The sequence below is a fragment of the Aulonocara stuartgranti genome (assembly GCF_965226115.1).
Source record: "Aulonocara stuartgranti genome assembly, chromosome: 16".
Lineage (NCBI taxonomy): Eukaryota > Metazoa > Chordata > Actinopteri > Cichliformes > Cichlidae > Aulonocara > Aulonocara stuartgranti.
The window spans coordinates 17,474,734-17,497,376 of NC_138952.1; the positions used below are offsets into that span (position 1 = coordinate 17,474,734).

The window sequence follows — 22,643 nt, forward strand, 5'->3', positions numbered from 1 at the left end:
GGCCAAAGTTACGAATAATGAAGTCATTGCACTAAATGTGCAGATAATCTCTGTGAGCCAAATGCTCAGCCAAATGATTCAGACAGTTTTATTTAAAACCAACATTATAGCTGGCTTTGAGCACAGAAGCCCCGCCCACCTGCTGTTCAAACCTTCTGTTTGCTTGAGGAGCCCAATTAGAAGAAATTGATTGGTTTGTCTCAGAAAGTAGATGAGTAGATGATCTGAGCAGCAGCACCAAGGCCATATGACATGGAGCTGGAAATGAGTATAGTAGGTCCACTGTAAGAAGAGCACTGGTAACCTGCTAATCTGAAAATAAAATGTTAAATATATTCAAAGCTTCCTGCAGTCGAAGACTTTTCTTCAAGTCACTCAGCCAAACAAGAATCAAATCAGTCTTCTCTGGCTGGTATTGTTAATTGATTATTGTTACATTGTGATATTTTTACAGTAAAAAAATAGTATGAATTACAAATATGTGGAGATATATATACATACATAACTCTGTCATTGTCTTTAGATCCAAAAAGGGAAACTTCATGGCAGCATCGACGTCGGCCTCTCAGTTATGTCTATCAAGAAGAGGGCCCGTCGCATCGACCTGGACACTGAAGAGCATATCTATCACTTGAAGGTAACACTGATGATAATAATCCATCACTGATACAAGCAGTCAGGTGGTGACAGAGGTCGAGGCTTATTCTTCCCCTCGTCTTTAGGTCAAATCTCAAGACATATTTGATGCCTGGGTGTCAAAGTTGCGTCATCACCGGCTTTATCGGCAGAACGAGATTGTGCGGTCTCCCCGGGATGCCACCATGAGAACATTTCCTCCTTCGGCGGCCATGGATTCCCCCCAGCCCACGCCAGCTGTGGTAAATGAAGTCAAGGTGAGCTCTCTTCTTCCTTATGGCACTATTTGTGCTCTTTCTTTGGTCTAAAATTGGCCAGAATTTCTGATTAAAATAACTTTTGAGTAATTATCTGTGTATGTAGACTCATTTACGTTGTGATGCTTGACATAAGCAGACATTTTTAGTCTTGCTTAGTGCTTTCTTGTTTGGTCAAACACCAATAATGCTAAAGGCAAAATAGCTTAAAGCTCTTAAATCCTCTTAAAAGCTCAATTTCTTTGACTAATTCTTGTCTGGGACTGTCTGAGAGGTAGCCAGTGCAGTTAACAGTTTTCAAGAAAGGATCCATCGCACAAGCCCCTGTAAAGCAGTATATTGTGGTTTTTACACAGCAAACAGGATGTAAAGTGAATGAATGAACTTCAGGTGATCCTTAACTCTGAACAAGGCTCCTGGTCTCTCTTCTAGTTTATTTTCTAGTTCTCACATATAATATGAAAGTAGTATTGAAAGCAAATAAATAAGAAATGCCTGACTGATGCTCTACACAAAGAAATCAGAACATTTTTCTACCTCAGAAAAAAAAGACATTTTGTTCTCCCTCTCAGAGTCTGCAATTACTTATTCAAGAAGAGCATAACGGTTAGTGAGAGATCTCCTAGTTTTGTCTTTATTGGAAACTGGGATAACGCACCAAAAACATCATCTGTGAGAGAGGAAGTAAAGTTCGCGGAACATTCACAGTAATGACAGACATAATGCTCACACATGACTGTTGTCGTCAACCACACCTGACAAGTCAGCAGTTTTATTTATGGATGCCATTGTTGTACGAAGTTGGACCTGAAAACTTGCTTCGCCTCACCCAGACGTTTCCCCTGAATAATAGCTAAATAATATCTGCCTAATGTAGTAAAGTTGATGAGACAGGTAACTAAATCTTGCCCATTAAGACAAGAAGGCTTGCTTTTCTCGGCTGTTTCCAGTTAGGCGTTAGCCTCGGTCCCTGCAGGTGTGCTTGAAGTGTGCGTAAATGCGAAGATTCATTCGCTGCAGCTTCTCCTGGGAGTGATGCTCCATGCCACACGGAGGCCGTTAGAGGTGATCAGTAGGATTTGGATTTCGAGCATCTGGCTGCGGCCTGATGAGCTCTCCCAGAAGAACAGCTTAAATGAGAGACTCTGGTCCTAGAGTCAAAATTAACTACTGCTTCAAAGACTCGGAAGGAAGATAGGCAAGGTGCTGTACAAATAAGAAGCGTGCAGTTTCTGTTCATAACAGCATATTTTTTTCCATGTGAGCATTCATATTAGCTGTGAGCTGCTGACAGCGTGCAGTCCTTTACTTTTGGCTGCTGAACAGATTCACCGCAGCTGTCACACACAGGTTGCGTAACCCTAACCCAGCGTCACTGAAATTGCAAATCTAGACCAAAACTTTCAACTATGTACAAGCAAGACAGACTTTCTTGCCTTCACTGTCAAAAATCATTGTATATATTGTAACAATCTTCCGATTTGATTTGATTTCAGTGATGCACCAAAGGAAAAAAAAATCTGATTGATGTAATTATATTGGTTCTCATTTCTTCCTCTTTTGTCTGTTGCAGACAAGATTACATTGATCAGAAGAACATTTCATACATTAGCTGGAACCCTAATCCACAGTATCCTTTCTTTAATGACATAAGTGCTTCTTGTATATCTATAGGTATCATCGGTGCCTGATTGACCACTACAGTAGTTTCCGAAATGATATTTTAGGCTCTGTTATTGTGTCACCACAGCAGACCAAACCAAGCAGCTTGCCATGGCAGCCAGCAGCCCCCAGTAACAGCAGCACCAGCAGCCTGCCTGCATCCTACAGTAACGGACAGAGTAAGGTGGTGGCATGGCTGCAGGAGTCAGAGGAAATGGACAAGTGTGCAGAGGGTAAGTGCACACTTTCCCTACGCTTCTAACAAATCTGATTTCACAAGAGGAGTGGATTAAATCAAGCCTTTGGCACGGCAATAAATCCGGGAGAGATGATTTGGTGACCATTTCGTGACACATAAGGCTGAATGAGATCGTGACCGCGCGTGTAAATTTTATTTTCAGAGCTCGCACGCTGCCAGTCCAACCTGACCGAGCTGAGCCGGTTATTGCAGAGTCTGGAGATTCTACAAAGGACACAGTCAGCGCCCAACTTCACAGATATGCAGGTAAAACAAACACACACATAAATACACACACATACAGCAGAGAGCAAGGGGAAACAATTTAGTGCAATCCTGCATTGTAAACTCAGGCTAGCTGAGGCAGTGACGACGGTGCAACCTCTGCAGTCACCTTCAGTACCTGCCCGTCTAGACAGACGAGATCCAGCGATACTCACAGGACACCTGCTGCTTTTCTGACTGATCAGTATCTGTTAATTTATTGTGTTTGTTTTATATCGTGGAGCTTTTTGTTTGGTGATTTTTGGCTGAAATGCATTTTTAATACCATACATTCCCTTTTTTTTTGCATGTAACCCATCAGTGTCATTTCACTGATCTATGTCTGTGGTAACTTTCTGGTTTTTTGGTTTGTTTTTTGTGATGTGTTTGTCTTATTAACCACATTTTTCATGCTCTGACCCACGTGTGCCCAAAAGACCAATTGCGTTGAGTTATCAAAGAAAGAAAAGCGCTTGAACAGAAGATGGAGAACAAAAAGTGTCGGCAAAGATGCAAAATTCCAGCTTCAGGTACCTGTCTTCAGACGTCTACACAAACACACACACACACAGATGCATATGTCACTGTGAGAAAATCTCTAAGTCTCTAAGCAAAGCATTATTCAAGTTTTTACTTATAACATAATAAGTGTAAATTGTGGGGTAACTGAGAGGTCTGGCTTTGATACGTGCATGTGTAATCAAATTGTTGTCGAGCAAATTGGAAGTGTGGACAAGCTTACGACACAGAAGCCAACAATTTTGTTTCGGCCTCTTCTATTGTTGCTCGTTTTTCTCTTTTTTGTTCTTTAGTCTGCAGTAGGGGTGGGTTTTTATAATCGATTCATCGATTAAAATCGATTCTGGCTTGGATAACGTAAAATCGATTCATTAAAATCCTGAATCGATTTTTTTAATATAAATTTATTTTGCCCGAAATGCCAGAATCTCAGGTGACATCTCACAAAATTTCAAGAACCACCAAACAGTTAAGACAGTAAATGAGAGCAGGTACACGGATTCTGCACATAGACTTAAACACACAGCGCGACCCGCGGATCAGAATCAGTTAGATGTCGCCTTTCTCACGGTCGGGGCTGAAAGCCGACAGCTCGCTGATTCTGATCTGTCGGCGGGTCCACGCTTTGTGTTCACGCCCTTTATGAGCCGATTCTAAAGCTGTTAGTTTGATCTCTCTCCAAACAATATTGACCGAACCAGCAGCAAAAGAAGATCCAAACGCTTCACATAAACATCGTCATGTATTCACTCTGACTTTTACTGTTTTGCTTCCACCGCGATGCACAGCTCTCTCTCTGTACTTCAAGAACAGTTTCCCTTTCTTCATTATTCGCTTGCTTGTTACGCACAAGTCTACTGTTGTTTACAGGCTGTCAGCCGCTGTTTTTTTCCCTTTTACATTCTTCCGAAAAGAAAACCTCATTTCTGCTGTTCAATACTGAACAAATTTAAACTTTTTAAAATTATTCAAAATGCAAAACGCTGTGTCTCTAATAAAACCGCTGTAACTTCAGAGGTAATGTTCATATGTTGATTAATGGTTTTCTTTCGTTTTTGATGTACTGCAGAATATTTTATAAAATCCCAGGCCAGGAAAATCACCTACATGTTTTTCTGTGTTTTATCTTCAGCTACTTTGACACAAAGGCATCTGCTGTGACGCTCACACCTGTGATAAAGTCTTGCGTGTGTCAGCTTCCTTTTTATTGATACAAAAATATGTAAATGTACTGATCTGAATTATAATATTTCTGACTGTCAAAATTTCCCAGATTTAAATCGAATCGAATCGAATTAAATCGAATTAAATCGAATCGTGGATCGAATCGATTCGGGACCTTGTGAATCGGAATTGAATCGATTCTAGAAATCAGTGACGATACCCAGCCCTAGTCTGCAGCTCCACTTGTTATTGTCGTGCGGCTCGGCCTGATTTTGCTAATATATCTTAATTTTGCACGATATATTTGTGCAAAACTGAATGTGTGTCCATGCAACTTTATGCACTTTGTTAAACCAGTCATAAACTTTTATTAATCCCATTAGTAGTAAAATGTCATTACTGCTCATTGAATGCATTTTTTGTTTCACCATGGCTCCACGCTAAAGCAATTTCAACGGACCCAGAATATTTTCACTCACGCTAACATCTGCAATCAGGCTATGAAGATGGTTATGAACTCGATAAATCATCTTAAGGTTTATGAATCTAGCTGCGAGCATTTTCACATGGCCACAAACATGAACAGTGATACTGCTGATTTTTACAAAGGAAGATAAAACTGTGATGCTGAAAAAATACAAAGACATTAATGACATAATACAGAGTGAAAGTACCACAGCCTGTGCAGGCAAACCCGTGGTATGTATAAGTGCTTTAGTGAGTAAGAGTGGAAAAGATCTATTATATTAATAAAGTTTAGCCTGTTTGAAGCCAAGAAGGAAAGCGCTGACAGTGTAAATTAACAACACTATCAGTGCTGTGTCATTAAGACGGGGGAGAATCTGATGGATTACAATTGTTATTCCATGAAATGTATATTTATGTGAGGCAAAGTGTATGTGAGACAGTCTTAATTGAGAAAATGCATAAACAGAATTCAAATGTAGGCCTAACTCTGTGTGTAAATTTGAGATAAGGTCAGAAAATACAATCGGTGTTCTCTTTTAGGATCATAGGCTATATTAATGCTTATAGAAAAACGAAATTGCTGTAAGCAGCAAAGTGACATCTTCCGGTAAAGATAAAGATATGCAGTGGTCAGAAAGCACTTCCAGGAATGCTGGCCCATTTTCCAGAGATTTCACTGGTCTGTGGGAGGTGATTTCATACCTGTTGATCTGTTATCTAGAGCATTACATTCTCCAGCATGGCCTATCCTGGTAAGATGTTGTTCCCAGGGAAACCTGGGCTCTTAGACACCTATAGATTTCATGAATAAAAGATTGTTACTCTGAGAGAAGACTATGGAAGCATTTCCTTCAGTGTCGTTTTTAGGAAAGTAATTTTAAAAAGAATCCTCATTGTGGCATGTTGGCATCTCGTGTCAAACCGGGGACCAAATTCTCAACACAAACGTCCACATGCTAACAGAGGCGTGGATGTGACACAAACTCTGTGCATGAACAGAATACAGATAAACCAGGAAAGTAACACACTAACTGCGTCGGTGTTAACAGAGCAATAACTTCATTAACTTTTATTATCTGGTGATATGCTAATTAGCTACATGCTCTTATGCTGTTTAGCCATTTTTAGCTGCTAATGCCTGGTTAAAGCTCTTGTCAGAGGTCCAGTGCTTAAAGGCCCTTCAGATAAAGAGTGAACTGGAAATTTATCAGAATAATGTTTGGTCTTGTCAGATTTAGTTCTGTGGTTCTTAGAGATTGTTTTGGCTGCAAGACACAAAAAGAAGAGCACTGTTGTGCCACACGGGTGACTGACAGTCAGCCTCTGTGATTGTCTCTCTCTCCAGGTTCCTCTGTCTGCCAGTATGTCCCCTGTCCGCCTCCACTCATCCAACCCTAACCTGTGTGCCGAGCTGGTGGACTTTCAGCCCCCTGTCTCCCGCTTGACAGACAGTGTAGAGTGTGCCAGCGACTACATTAAACTTCAAGAGGAGTTCTGCATTATTGCCCAGAAAGGTACGAACGCAGCATGTAGGACAAGGTGGACTTTATTCTCATACTGTAGCTGCTGATCATCATTAAATGATCTTCGTGTTTGTGGCTGTAATGTGACAAAATGTGGAACAGTTCAAGGGGGCCGAATACTTTTGCAAGCCACTGTATATGAAGAGAGAGACAGACAGAGAGAACAGTACTGCACAAGCAAATAAAGACAATAAATGTGGTTTATAGCAAGTGAAGGGCTAAGGAAAAGAGACCGGTCTTTATACTGGTTTTAAATTCCTTGCAGGAGAAGGGAAATCTAATTGTTAATGACAAACTGTTCCACAGTTTAGGGCCAGCAACCGAAAAATGCACAATCATGGTTTTAAAGTCAGTGTGTGGGATGGACAGCAGCGATAGCTCAGCAGATCTGAAAGATATGAAGGGCGAAGTAAGGGGGCAGCACTTTAGTGAAATGATCTGGTTCTAGTCCATGAAGTGGCTTAGAAACCAGTAAACCAGCACATGGTGCATGTTATGTCTCATTCTTGGTACCACTGTGTGACTGATTCTTACATAGAGAGAGCATTGGCGAATAGCGACAGAGGAGCTAGCGATGCCTTTGAACCGGTGCGCGGGTTTCTAAGTTACTGCTTTTCTTTGATCCTGTCTCTCTGCAGTCCACTCGCTGCTGAAGTCGGCCTTCAACACTGTGGCCATAGAGAAGGAAAAGATCAAACAGATTCTGTCTGATCAGGAGCAGCCAGACCAGTCGGCCCAGATCAACTCTCTCAGGAAGTCTCTGTCACAGGTAATGAGCTCCCTTCAGTGGGAATCAGAGTAACCCATGATACGATCCCAGAGACATGCAAGGAGGAGATATGGCACAGAAAGGACGCTGAATAGAAATCAATGAGAGAATTCTGTAACACGCAGAAGTCAGTGATCTGCTTTACAACAGCTGAGTAAAATATGAGCCAGTCATCTTTTTGAAAAAACATCTCAGTTACAAATTCAGTGTTACAGCTTTCTCACCAAAAGTCTAGAGACAATAATAAAATGGCTCCTGTGGCAAGATTTTCTTTAAGCCAGATGCTGATGTTAATCTAACAATATGATCGTGATGCTGTTATGGAAGAACAGTTCTGTTATTATTAATATGTTGCACAATGTCTGTGTAACCAGATATGAAAAAATACAGCTAAAAGGCAAAATGCAGGATTAATCTAGTGTTTGCTGCACTGCAGTGACAGTGTCTATAAGTACTATCATCATTATGTAGTTTTAATAATGTGTTATTAAAGCTCCCTCTAGTTTGGTCTCACCTGCTTTCGGCCATCTTGACAGAGTTTTTCTCTACGGCGACTTAGCTTTACTCGATTAGCGCCACTGTGAGAAGTCAGGAAGTCATAAATCTGGCAGCTGAAACTGGCTGGAGACCATTTAGAGCACCTGCATGTTTTAATGAAAGCCTCAGTATTTGCCACCAGTCTATCTACAGCGTATCACCAGAGGAGGCTGGAGGACATGTTGCCGATGTAATCTTTGGTGGTGATGTCTCTCTTCTCCTTCTATTTAGTCTTTGCCAATCTGTTTTCGTGCTACAAATGCAAACTGTGACGCTGTATCAACATCACAGTTAAAAAGAAAAATGATGTGTGGAGGTGAGAGCCCAGGCAAGTGAGCCGTGAACGTCCAATCATCTTTTCCCACATTAATTGGTGAGCGGGAGAAATGTGCAGTGCAGTTCATTAACTCTTCTCCTCAGGGCTGTCTCTCTACCACCGCGATTTAATTGGACTGTTCCTCTGCTAACAGTTGACATCATTTCAGTGAAATGTTTCACTCGCTGTTTTATCTCCGTTTCGTTCCTAATTGGATTCTTGTGTGACACGCTTGTCGCAGGATGGAGGTCAGGTTTGGTGGCAGAGCTCTGTGGGAGGTTGATAATCAGGAGTTGTGGTTGCTATAGTTACAGCTGCTGATGTCAGCTACTGTAATCCCCGCAGGATATAAGTGAGTGTTATTGCCATCTTAGTTTTATGTATTTAATATTTCCTTTGGCATACAGTAGGTACGTTTATACCTAAACCTACATTTTCTATTTCTTTTTTTTTAAGTTTTGATCAAACATCTGCAGAAAGGAACAGCATTGCATTAACTTAATTACATTTTTGGCCACCTGATGAACGAGAGTCTAATACTTCCTCTCTTTTTGTCCCCATAAGGCTTTGAGGCTATTGTGTGGCTCTTAATCAGCTAAATACTTCACTCTGTCCACCAGCTAGTCGCTGTGACTCCTCTCCTCTTCTGCTGCTTCACAGTGGATTTATCACAACTATAAACTGCCCTCTTCAGTTGTAAAAATCTCTAAATATAGTCATGAGAACAAGTAAGAGAACAAGACAAACTGACAACATTTGGACCTCAGGAGTTAATATTGGCCTGCCCTTCATGTATGAGTATGTGAATAATGAATTAAACCTGTGGTGAGTGAACCATCACTGGACACTGGTCATGACCAGGTAAAGTAAACAAAACACACTACCTGGCCACTTTGGTGCAGCTTAACTTAACACAAATCTAACCAACCACCATGGCAGTAGACATCATTGGGATTACCTGCTGAAGTTCAAACTGAGCATTCGAATAGGGAAGAAAGATGATTTTGTGACTATGAACATGGCATGGTTGTTGGAATTTTCAGAAACTGATGATCTACTGGGATTTCCCCAAACAATCATCTTTAGGGTTTACAGAATATGGTCCAAAAAACAGAAAATACCCATTGAGTTCATTAGGTGAAAATTCCTTGTTCATGTAAAGAGTCAGACAGATACATCAAACTTGTAAGAAGATGGACGGGAGCAGCAGGAGACCACTTCTCTCAGCTAAAAACAGGAAACCGAGGCTTCATTTCACAGGTGGCTCATCAAAATCGGACAACAGAGTGCACTCAAATGGCCTCCGCAGTGACCTGATGTCAGTCCAATATAGCACCTTTGGGATGTAGTGAAAACGGGTGATTCTCATCATGGATGTACAAGCTCTTGATATGGACTACAATCTCTGAGGCATACTTTTAGTACGTGGTTTTATGAAGAATTAAGGCACTTCTAAAGGCCCACTGGTTTCAAATCTAGCACTAGCAAAGTGTGTCTAAAAAAGTGTCAAGTGATTGTAGAGCTGAATATTGCTGCAAAGTTGTTAAGCACAGAACATTCACCTGAGATACTGGGATGCAAATCCCAGTCAAAACCTATCATTGACATATTTTCGCCCCTTTGAAGCATGCATATGCTCTTGGTCACAGTAAATGCTTTTTATAGATATTCTAACTTTAAAGAAAACTTTTTAAAATCTTGTGACTTTTTAAAATCTGTGGCAAAACAAGAAAATAATCAGTCAAATTGTTCTTTTTTTTTACAGAAAAAGCAGGATGCAAATAATTGTATTCTTTATGAAGGACTGAGCCAATTCTTTTTATCTTTTTTTACTTCAAAGTTTCGTGTGAGATTTGAATGTCAGAAAGCATTTTTTATTCTTCAGGCCCTGTCGCAAAATGCAGAACTTCGAACTCGACTCAACCGCATCCACTCTGAGTCTGTCCTGACTGAGCAAGTTGTGAGTGTGAACATCATCTCCACACCTGATGAGGTAGCTCACTGTCTATCACTGACAAATCTCATTGCTTACCCTGATATTGATAAAGCTACAGCTTCGGAGGCTCGCCAGGTAGTCGATGTATTTGCTTCCTGCATTTGTCAGTTGGCTTATTGATTCTCGCTCCTATAGACTGATGGCCTTTCCAGTACAGCCTGGCAGGTGAGCTTCAGAAATCATTATTCTATGCAGGACCTGACATCAAGGTTAATGGAAAAACTGACTAATTAGAAACGGATGGGAGGTTGCCTTTTGGCAAGGAGACACATGCTGCAATATGAGCACTGTGTTGTCTTCTGGTTCTGTTTGTCTTCGTTCAGGTCAGTTTTGGTTCTTCAACCTGTCATCATAGCAAGAAATAGTGAACGCCTCCTGCATTTGCTTGTGTTTGCCTGCAGGCCGGGGAACAGATGGGGATCCCTCTGACTCAGCAGGCCTCTAATGAGAGCCGACTCTCCATGTCAGAATCTGTCTCTGAGTTTTTTGATGCCCAGGAAGTGCTTCTGTCAGCCAGCTCGTCAGAGAACGAGGTACAGCGGGGCGGATGAAGAAGCGGAGTGGATGTGGTGATGGATGTGGATTTAGTAAGGTTAAACTATACTGCTGCTGTAAAGTCAGTGAAAAACGTCAGCGTGATGCCTGTGTGTGTGTGGAGACAGATTTAGTCAGTAATTAATGCAAAAGTCACGAAGAGCAGAGATGGAGTGTAAAAGAAACGTAAACACAGGAGGGCTCCTTCGCATCTGCCCGAGGCCTAATCCCCGAGTCATGCCTAAGAATCAAAATGATCCTCTTCCACTTTATGCTTTGTTAAAAAGCATCAAGTGGAGGAGGATGTTCGGTCCATCACTCAAATCAACCATTTCTGCCTCCTTCCCTTTTTAACGGCTGTGAACATTCTGCTCCAAATATACTGCGTATGGCCCCTGAAGACCCATCAAGCATTGTAGCTCCCCAGGCATGCATTGAGCCATGCTGAAGGATTACTGAGCGTGGAAATTCATCATCCCCCTGGCCTGTAGCTCTAACGGCAAGCCTTTTCGCTCTTTTTTTTGTCACATAAACTGGAAAAGCAGCTTTCACCCAAAGTGGCTACAACATGGCCCTTTCAAATGTGACCTTATTTTGTTTGCTATATATAAAGTATGAATACTGCAGTGTCTTGACTCATGATTACTGCAGTGGGACAGATAGCCGGCATGCTGCTGCAGTTTGTTAGCCAATGGAAAACTGCAGTGCACGCGTGTGTGTGAGTGTGAGGCTGTTCTGATCTGTTCGTGTTGTACTACTGCACTGCCTCACTCCCCTGTGTACCTGTTCCCCTCACAGGGTTCAGACGATGAGTCATATGTCAGTGATGTGAGCGATAACATTTCCGAGGACAACGCCAGCGTGACTGATAACGTCTCCAGACAAAGTAGGTCCAATTCTGCGCCGTCACGAGCAACCGTTGTTTGTACCAGAACAAAAGGACATGAGAAATTAATAAAGGAGGGGGAGATCCCACTCAGTCCGTCAGCCGTGCTGCTTCTACAATAACGTCACATTCCCACGCAAAGACACACACTTTGCAAATTCATTTATCAGTGCTGCAAAAGCAGTTGACTTTGCTATGTTGCCAAGGGCAACAGAAAGGGGGAAAAAAACTACTCAGGCTCCCGCTAGTCTGAAAGTTTTGGAAATGAGCTAGAATTGGTGTTATTTTCTCATGGTGAGTAGTTATCTTCCAGTAAAGCGTCCACTGTCACCAGCACTTCAGGATTAGCAAAGGTAGATGTCACAGTCGGTGGAGATTTATTTATAATCTACGTTATCTAGGTCACAGAGGAGCGTGACATCATCTGCAGGGTTACAAATTGAGTGTAAGAGCTTATGACACTACCTGAACACACTGTATCAGCATCTATATATGTAAATCTAGGAAGGAATCCAATGATGTGACCACTATTCTTTTAAACTTCTTTAAAATCAACAAACATACATACAGAGATTTCTTTATTCATTACAGGGAAAAAATATTGCTTAAAAGCTAAATTAAAGATGACCTATTGTGCTAATTTATGACCCCATATTTTTAATGTTGGACACGACTACTTTGCATGATTCACAGCGAAGAGTAAACCTTGTTTACCTTACGCTGGGTCAAGTTCACAAGTATCTATATCAAACCGTTTTAGTCAACTTTCTTCTGATTGGCTGCTCCTCATAAATCGGTGGTTTTTAGCAGGCAGGTGGGTGCGTTTGTGTTCTCGCAGCCAGATCTATGTGCCTGAGACGATCGCGTCTTTGACATTGCCCGGATCCAAAAGAGGAAAAAGCAGCTTGAAACCAAATGTTTATAAGAATCTTAACCCTGAGCTTTTGGCTCACAAGGATTACTTGTACATTCACTGACATCATTGTTTCAGACTTTGTGTAATATGACCGTCTATCACTGTAACAGCACAACTACTGGTGAAGTACAAGAGTCGTTTCAGTGTATTTGATGTTGCAGCTAAACCTGAACTAATACCATGTCCTCACTACTTAAATTACAAAGTCGGCATATATTAAACAAACTAAGAAAAAATAAGAAAAGTTTTTTCCTAGAATATAAAAAAAAAAACATCCTGCTGCATTTTACACAAAGACTTGCAACACGACCAAAAAATGCTTTTTTTTTAATTCTTTGTTATAATTATACTTAATTAGGCGTTTCTAGGACTAGCATAGCCTGTTGCAGATAATTACACCAGATGGATGTTGTAATAATGATTCCTTTTTTTCATTATTTATCTTTTTTTCAGTGGCCAACGGAGACTTTGCTGGCAGCGCCTTTCGTAATGGGCGGCGCAGCTGCTTGTCGGCACCCTGTCCTGACACCAGCAACATCAACCTCTGGAACATCTTGCGAAACAACATCGGCAAAGACCTGTCCAAAGTGTCCATGCCTGTGGAGCTCAACGAGCCCCTCAACACCCTGCAGCGCATGTGTGAAGAGCTGGAGTACAGCGAGCTGCTGGATAAGGCTGCTGAGACCGAGGATCCTTTTGAGCGCATGGTAAAGAAGTCGCCGGAGCTTATGAAATGAACTGTTAATCAGTTTCCAGTGTGGTGATTCATTAATTCATTAATGTGTGATGTCACACTGCAAGCCACAAGCTAACATATATGCCTGTGATGTGCTGCCTCCTGTCCTTTGGATAACATTTGAATGACAGATTCTGTTGTTTAGTTTATTCGTGACAAAGCCTGTTATGAGGAGCCTGTAAATCCACTCTGTGTTTATGCTCTTATGACTCTCGTTCAGGTTCTCGTCGCTGCTTTTGCTGTCTCAGGCTACTCATCCACTTACTACAGAGCAGGTAGCAAGCCATTCAACCCGCTACTCGGAGAGACTTACGAATGTATTCGGGAAGACAAGGGCTTCTGTTTTTTCTCTGAGCAGGTAAGCACCTGCTCACACAGTTCAAAATGAGTCAATTTTAAGCAATAAGAAGGCATTTATAGAGTAGCTCATTTTTTTCCTGAGGAGGTCTCATTATGTTGGAGAGGTCTAAAAAGCTCGGTGGAGCTTTCCTTGGAGTGCTTCGGTTTAACCGCAAGGTCTGTGCCTTTGTTTTTGTGTGTGGCCGCCTCAAAGAACTCGGTTTTATCTAATTTGCAAGAAAGCCCAGTGCTTCACTGTGCTCTTATCTGGAAGAAGACGAAACATAGTAGGAGATATTAAAAAAAAGAAATCAGGTTGAGTTTCTATAAATGCTGTCACATGTTTGCTCCAGAGGTTAGATTAGCTGAAAACTGAAGCAGTGTTGCAAAGTGCTTCTAAGAAACACAGAGTAAAAGAAATGGAAGGAAATTATTTTAAAGAATGTTTATATATATGAATTAAAATAAGACTCAAGTGCAACATCAAAATAACATCAAAATGGCTTGTGACAAATATGAGGCAAGCGCTGCTCTCCGAACGGCGACCGTCTTTTGTCTTTAAGCGTGCGATGGGAACAGTAAACAGTTTCTGCCCAAGGATCTGAGGCTGTGCACTGGTTTGCATACAGGAACAACAGTTTCAGTATATATTCTGGGGCCAGGACACGAAGGGCCTTAACAGTAATAAGTAAAATCTTAATATCAGTTCTAAAAGAAATGGGCATCCAGTGTAGTCATTAAGACTGGTGTAATATAACCAGTTTTCTTGCTTCTTATGAGAAGGCTTCTTATTGATACCGATTACAATCCATTACAATAATCAAACTGAAATTAAGCATAAATCATAATTCTGTTGTTGGCTGAACTACTTTAATAACGACGGAAAATCAGTGGGTTACACTTCAGTTCAATGTATTTCAACACTGGGACAGCTGGGAGGTTATCCCAGCTGTCAGAGGTGTGAGACTGAGCAGGTTGCCCGTCCAACACAGGACTAACACAACACTGTAGCATTTCTGCGTGTGCATGCATGGGTTCTGTCCAGATAGTCTGGCCTCTTTCGCACAGTCCAAACACATGTGTGTGTGGGCTCTCAAACATTACACTGGAAGATCTTTCCTCAAAGTCTCAGAGTTAAATCTGTAAATACAAGGGTTCATCACCAACCTGACACAGAAAGATATAAGCTGTTGGGCTTCCTGCAAGATCAGGGAGTTTCATGCTTGGTCTTTTGATTTCCCTGGGGAAAATATTCCCAGACACCAGGCGTAAGTAATTCCAGTGTCTAGCAGGAGAGTGCAAGTTCAGCATTCAGAATAAATTTACAGTGAAAAAAAAAATCACAATTTCTGTGAACCAAAACTGTCAAACGAATATTATAGACAAAATTAAAATCGTCACAATAAATGTGTAATTAAGAGTAGTGGCTGTATATGATGTGCTATCTAAACGACAGCTGCCAGACTCTTTTTTTTATTTGATCTTTTCTTGAAGGTGAGCCACCACCCTCCCGTCTCCGCCTGCCACTGTGAGTCTAAGAACTTCACCTTCTGGCAAGGTATGTTACCTGTCTAATTAGTTAGGGATTTTCCTCACAGGAGATATGGCTTAGTGTAGACCAGCCAGCAGGACTCAATTAGCCTTTTTAATAACCAGCGGAAATTGTACAGAGTAAACATAAATGTTATTTGGTATGATTTTAGACAAAATGTTAAAAAAAAAATTTATTTTAATGGGATATTTTTGTTGTTTTTCTTTCCAGATGTGAGATGGAAAAACAAGTTCTGGGGAAAATCAATGGAAATTTTACCAATCGGGAGTGTAAATCTCATGATACCCAGGTAACCTTCACCCAGCTGGTGTGCATGGTAATTGAACATGAAGGCGCAGAGTTTGGTTGGTTTTAATGCTTCATGTCACTGGGATTATGTTAATCGCCAGGTTTCTGCTTTTAATTGCCTTCATGGAAATATCGAGATTTTAATGATGACTGAGAAATGCAGGCTTGTGTTAAATCAACAGAAATTAACAACAAAAACTTTATTAGTTCTGTCAAAGCTGTTAAAAACACCTAAGAGCCCCAGAAAAATCCAGCATCCTCAGAGTTAATCATTTAAGCTCCCCTTGCTCTAAAGCCAGATTTGTTTTGATTGGCTTGATTGGATTTATCACAAGAATCTACTGTATGGATCAACCCACAAATAATAACCTCTTTGGGGTATGATTAAAGTGACAACCTCACAGAAGTCGAAAAGCACTGAGGTTACACAGAAAATGAACATAGCTGTATCACCTACTTTAATAATCTAGCCTTTTTACACCTGCAGTACCTGAAGCTGTTTTTATTGTGGCTTTCTAGGTTTGGTGATCAATACGAATGGAATAAAGTTACCACCTGTGTACACAACATCCTCAGTGGACGGCGGTGGATTGAACACTACGGGGAGATTACCATCAGAAACATAAAGAGCAGTGCTTGCCTCTGCAAACTTACCTTTGTCAAGGTGAAAAATAATTGAGATGATTTGGGTAGCTTCTTGCTTCTTTGTTGTCTTCTCCTCAACCAGTTGTATGGCAATGGCTGCCTCTTCCTGAATGAGAAGTCTCTTCCTGTTAAAAGGGAGTTCTTCCTCCTCACAATTTTCCAGATGTTTATAATGAACCGTTTGGGGTTTCCCTCTAATGCTCTAGGCTGGTTTAGTTTTATATATAACTTGAAAAAGCTAACAGTGAAGTTTATGTTTTTTAGGGAAACTACTGGAGTTCAAATGTGAATGAAGTTCAAGGATTTGTGATGGATCAGGAAGGAAAAGTGATCCACAGGCTTTTTGGAAAATGGCACGAGGGTGTTTATTGTGGTGTCCCACCTTCTGCTAAATGCATCTGGAGGCCAGGTAAGAATCAGTTCTCGCTTCACTCTCACAGCGGGACTTCACTCAGGACTAGCTGTACAAAGCTTTAAAGCTAAAAGGGGACTTTGTTGGCTTTCCTCCCCAGGCTCCATGCCCACAGACTATGAGCTTTACTACGGCTTCACCAGGTTTGCCATTGAACTAAATGAGCTTTGTCCTGAGTTAAAAGATGCCTTGCCGCGGACGGATGCCAGATTCAGACCTGATCAAAGGTACAACATCACATCTGCACCTGGCACTACGAGCTGCTAACGCTGCATATTTTTGCAGCAACTGAGTAAAAAAAGTGTGACTGATTTCTTCCGGTCTGGCTGCAATTTCATTGAAGTCAGTCTGCTGGTAGTAGTTTTTCTCCTCATGTTTACAAATTCTCATCCTTTCATTTAGGTATCTGGAAGAAGGTAACTTGGAAATGGCGTCATCAGAGAAGCAGCGTATTGAGGACATGCAGAGGGTCAGGAGGAAGTGGAACGATGAGAACAACATCAAACACGAGCCACGCTTCTTTAAGTAAGGATGCACAAAGCAGCAGCCAGATGTGCATTATTCACCTTGTAGAATGCGTCGCTTTGTTTTTTTATTTCGTTTCATGTTCGGTTTTGTCTTTCATTGGCTTTGATTGGCTCCATTCAGACAGCCTACTACACACATCTCAGTGTTGAAATGAGGAAAATATCTGGACTGATTAAGTACATTAGAATGAAAAAGATCTCATATTTTGGAAGAATACGGGTAAAAAGAGAAGAAGCTGCTATGAAGCTGATTTGATTGGGGAGCTCTTGCTCACTAGCAAGACCTTGTCTTATTCTCCTGAGGTAGCTGATCAAAACATTAAGCCAGACACATCACCTTATTAGGCAGTAATTGCTGACATCAGAAGTGGAGAGAAGCCGTGTTACACAAGATGAGAAAGAACCGGAGTGTAGATAACCACGTAGTTATGGGCAGTCTACAAGTACTAGTCTTTGTCTGTGTTGTGTTGTAATCACATGGCATTGTGTTGCCATGCGATTACATGTGAGAACATTTTGTAACCAAGTGCAATAGAACAATCAAATGTTGTACAGACGCATTCATTTGCTCCTCTATTGCAATAATTTGATCAATATTTGTAAGAGAGGATGTGACTGCGGCTGTGTCAGCATTTTTCCCATTTTTAGGATGTTTAGCAGCTCAACGTTTGCATGGAAAACTCAACATTAACATTATTCACATTCTTTGCAAATAATCAAATGAAGCACAATTTGGTGTCTGTAGGGAGATTTATAGATGAACATGAAAATCTGGGTTAAAATGCATTGTTTTAAAAAATTATGTATGTTTATTATTATGTATTGTCATTCTTATTTTAACTGGCATTGTGTTATAAAATGGGTTGTACAACTACAAAAATGTGAACACAACAACACTTCAATTCAAATTAGTCTATAAATCTCCCGGTGAAAGGATACACTTCCTCAGAGATTTTCGTCCATATTGATATGATAGTTCCAATTTCACTGCATCCCAAAGGTGCTTTGTTGGAATGAGGTCTGGTGGCTGTGGAGCCCATTTACAGTGAACTCACTGTTGAGTTCAGAAAACCAGTTTGAGATGATTTGAGCTTTGTGACATGGTGTGTTATCCTGCTGCAAGCAACCATCAAAAGATGGGTACACTGTGGTCATAAAGGGATGGACATGATAAGCAACAATACTCAGGTAGGTTGTAGTTTTTACATGATGTTCAGCTCGTTCTAAGGGGACCCAAAGTTTATCGGGAAAATATCCCCCACAATATTACACCACCAGCCTGAACTACTGATGCAAGGCAGGATAGATCCATGCTTTCATGTGGTTTATGGCAGATTTTGTCCCTGCTATCTGAATGTCACAGCAGAAATCGAGACAAATTACATTTTCAGTGTTCTGATTGTACAGATGTATACTTTTGGTGAGCTCTTAGCTGACAGCTGTGGTACCTTCTGTGGTCTTCTTAACATGAACAATACAAAAACATGGATCCATCTTCCCTTGTATCAGCATTTCAGGCTGGTGGTGGTGTAATGGTGTGTTTGACCCTTTGATACCAACTCAGTATTGTTTAAAGACTACCTGATATTGTTGCTTAGCATGTGTATAACTTTATATCCACAGTGTACTCATCTTCTGACTGGTTTTTCTGAACTTGACAATGAGTTCACTGAGCTCAAATAGCCACAGTCACCACATCTCAATCCAGAAGAGCACCTTTAGGATGTGGTGGAAATTGTTAGGTGGAGATTGTCAACATGGATGTTGCAACTGTGCAATGCTGTCGTGTCAATATGAACCAAAATCTTGAGGAATATTTTCAGCACCGTGTTGAATCTGTGCTATGAAGACTTCAGACATTTCTGAACTCAAAGGAGGATCCAACCCAGTATTAGAGGGTGGTGTATCTAATAAAGTGTCTGCTGAGTGTATGTAGGGAATAGTGTATTTCTCCCCATTGCCTTTAGGTTTACAACTTCCACTTTTGTCTTTGTCCTTCCAGGAAAGTGGTTGATGCCAATCACAGGGAGAGATGGGTCTCCAACAACATGTACTGGGAGCTCCGCAAAAACCCCGGCTTCATTAACATGGAATCTACAGTGACTCTATGGTAGCACATGGATCTGTGTTTCCATCATCACAGACGAGGAGGCTGTTACCTACGCACAATAAGGTGTTAAGAGAAACGCGACGATGATGAAACATCTTTGTGCATGGATACGAATGACTGCTGAGCTGAGGGAAGGCCCGACGCCCAGCGACCCTGTGGAGGGTCACCCATCCATGGAAACATACCCTAGGATCACCTTCATTGTGCTTGTCGAAGCTGGGTCTCACCGCGCCTATGTAGATGTTTCCTCAGCTCTGTTGACTTCCCAGTATGTCCTTGCCTTAAAAAGACACCTGTACAAGTCACACGATTAGGCGCCTTTAAGTTGAAGCCATTTAATTTCCAACAGCAGTTTGGGTAGACTAGTCTATGAAGTAGACATTTTGATTACCTACAGATTACCTATGATAACATTGCATGTGTAGAGAGCAGCTTTCACTGGTACAAAGCCGTATTTACTATATCATCAGTTATTGTAGAAAAAAAAATAGGTATTTTTATAAAAAATATCTCGGACTCCGAATTTAGTGAAAGAGAATTATGTGAATTGGCAGATTTTATTTATTTTTGCCTTTTAATACTGTCGACTCTGTCGGATGGCAGCACTCTCTCCCGGGAAACAACTCATTTGAAATTAATGTCGACCGCTGTGGAGGAAGTACGGGGCTCTACAAACGCCGTTTTAATGAGTAACTGAGCTGAACATGTGCTGGGAGGTGAGGTGTGATTTAAACGCGAGGCGTTTCGGCCCTGTGGACTGTCAACACTGATCTGTCGTGACACAGTGCAAACGGAAGGACGATCTTCACCTCAGCAGCCCCAGTGTCTAATAATAACCATTCTTACACAAAACCAACTCGTGTGAATCACACAGTTACATAAATGCATACATAACTCTCTCCACTCTGTTCCCGAATGTGAGAGTTTCATTCAAATAATGGGCGCGTACACGTCCGAGTCACGAGTATAAGAAAAGATTTGTACAGGTTGCAGCGTTCTCTCAGATCCTTGGGATTTTTGTAGTACTTCATTTATTAACAAAACGTGAATAGCAGAGTCACATATTTCCATAAAACAGCCGCAGCTTGAAGATGTAATTATTTTGAATTAATAAATGAGTAATTTTCCATCAGAGTCTTGTTACAGTTTACAAAAAACCCAAAGAGATTTTTTTTAAATCATCTTTATTCTGATTAACAACCAAAAAGAATCATTTACAAAGATATAGAGCAAAAAAAGTACTAACTGTATTCATTTATAAATCTGTTACCAGCAGATATTTGGTATTTTTCTTGATATATTACTCAAACCATCTATAATTTATCTTATCATTAATTGATTAAGGAATGATTTAATCTCGCCGTGACTCAATCACCAAACCGCATGCAGTCGTAGTTCATTATGAAACACCAGAGACACCTACAGGTCGTCCTGTAAAAATGAAAGAAGCCAGATTTTCAGATGGATACTGTAAAAACATTAAAACGTCTCAATGTGTCTGATTCCCCAGAGAATTTACTGCTATGCTGTGGGCTTCTTCAAAGCACCAGGTTGAAGTTTAGCTTTAAAATCTTGCCTAGTCTCCTCTTTTTTTGTTTTACAGCTAAAGAAAAAAATAAAAGGGGGCGCCTTTAAAATCAACCCGAACACACGCGAATAGTTCTTAAAGCTGAATCTCTTTGTTCACAGCTGCAGGGCGAGGAGGGGAAAGGTGAATATAAATATGTAGAGCGAAAACTGTTTAAGGCAAATCCATCATGTGTGCACTGATCACACCGTAGATTAACAAACCAAAAAGTTAGAACTGCTTTGCATCCATGTAGTTTAAAAGATAAAAAACAACAAGATACGCGTGGATATAGTTTTATTTTTCCCTGATCACGAACTTAATGCTACAACTCAGCAGCGTCGGTTTCACTTGCTGTGCCTTAATGCATTTATCAATGCCTCACAAACACACAACAGATGAGAATACCCGAGCCAAGAAGAAGGTATGCCATTCACAAGTCAAACGCCGCACATTCTCCATAGTCCGCCTGCCTGCAGATGATTAAGTACACTGAGCATTTAGCCGAGGACGGAATACATTAAGGGAAATTTCTTTGACATTAGAGGAGTAGAAAAGTTTTAACTGTATAACGCTTGCAGTGTCTAAAAGTGTTCTGCACTGCTCTGCTACCCCAACATGTAACTGATTCATTTTTGGTGATCACAATAAATGCAGCACATTTAGGGGGGGGAGGAAAAAAAAGTGGGGGCACTACTGCAGCAGCTGATTTCTTTTCCCTCCTACATCAGTAGCTGTGGAGGTAGGGCCAGTGCTTTGTGTAGTGTTTGGTATCACAGAGTCAGAATGTAGTGGAGAAAAAAAAGAGAGAAAATCCTCCAGCTTTCTTCATCCATTTTCTACCTGCATGTCTAGAGCTTGCCAATGAATGTTGCAGATGCCTTATAAAAAAAGGTTTATGGTTTCTGAATTGGACACTTTTTTTTTTGTCGACTGACATGTATCATGAAGCACTATGTCAGCTCAGTTTGGATCAAATCTATTTCCTGATGGGTACCTTCTAAAGTGCAATTTTAACAAAGTACATATCTTTCCATGAACACTGTACACTGCTGCTACATAGTGCTTGTTCTAATAAAACTGCAAAACTCAAGGGATGAAGTTCTGTGGTTTGTGTTTTTTAAAAAGGTAAGTGTTCTTGTACTCTGATATTTATGTTTCATTTTCATAAGCTGTCCAATGGTCCGATTCTGGCTCCCGGGCCTTATGTTTGACACCCCTGGTTTTCTTTAATAACAGAAATTGGAGCTCCCACAGCACACCTTGGTAAGCATAGAAACACATATGACGCAGTAGTGATATCCACTATTTTTTAAGGCTAGTACCTATGTTTTAAGTTGCTGGGGAAAAAAACACAAACACACAAGCAACAGAGAACCCAATGACAAGGACTTCTTTGCTAGGTGCTCCTGTTAATCTGCACAGCAACGCAAATATCAAATCATCCAATCACACAGCGGTGACTTAGTACATTTAGACATATAGACATGATCAAGTTGACCTGCTGAGGTTCAACCAGAGCAACAGAATGGCGAGGAAGGGTGATTTAAGTGACTTTGAATATGTATGACAGGCTGGTCTGGCAACTTCAGAAAGTGCTGATCTATTGGGATTTACCCAAACGACAGAGAATGGTTTGAAAGGTGAAAATGTCCAGTGACTGCCTTGTTGCCAGACGAGAGAGTGACCAGATTACTTCAAGCTGACAGGAAAGCAACAGTAACTTAAATAACAACAGCCAATGTATGCAGGGGAGCATCTCTGAACACACAACACATCAAA

General features: G+C 41.0%; 1 protein-coding gene across 5 annotated transcripts in view; it reads left to right on the forward strand.

The window, feature by feature from the left end:
* Positions 1–21,954, forward strand: part of osbpl6 (oxysterol binding protein-like 6) — a 49,266-nt gene extending 27,312 nt beyond the window's left edge. The window contains exons 5-23 of one of the 5 annotated variants that reach the window (XM_082509447.1): positions 524–637; positions 723–893; positions 2,644–2,788; positions 2,957–3,060; positions 3,495–3,587; positions 6,554–6,722; positions 7,370–7,500; positions 10,239–10,346; positions 10,751–10,882; positions 11,682–11,769; positions 13,139–13,392; positions 13,642–13,779; positions 15,255–15,318; positions 15,523–15,601; positions 16,120–16,264; positions 16,510–16,654; positions 16,758–16,884; positions 17,060–17,182; positions 19,187–21,954. In XM_082509447.1, the coding sequence (XP_082365573.1) occupies positions 524–637; positions 723–893; positions 2,644–2,788; positions 2,957–3,060; positions 3,495–3,587; positions 6,554–6,722; positions 7,370–7,500; positions 10,239–10,346; positions 10,751–10,882; positions 11,682–11,769; positions 13,139–13,392; positions 13,642–13,779; positions 15,255–15,318; positions 15,523–15,601; positions 16,120–16,264; positions 16,510–16,654; positions 16,758–16,884; positions 17,060–17,182; positions 19,187–19,298 (2,442 nt within the window). In that variant the 3' untranslated portion in view covers positions 19,299–21,954. The remainder of the gene's footprint in view (positions 1–523; positions 638–722; positions 894–2,643; positions 2,789–2,956; positions 3,061–3,494; positions 3,588–6,553; positions 6,723–7,369; positions 7,501–10,238; positions 10,347–10,750; positions 10,883–11,681; positions 11,770–13,138; positions 13,393–13,641; positions 13,780–15,254; positions 15,319–15,522; positions 15,602–16,119; positions 16,265–16,509; positions 16,655–16,757; positions 16,885–17,059; positions 17,183–19,186) is intronic. The other 4 variants (XM_082509449.1, XM_082509448.1, XM_082509450.1 and 1 more) reach the window with 4 other exon arrangements.
* Positions 21,955–22,643: the final 689 nt, after the last annotated feature.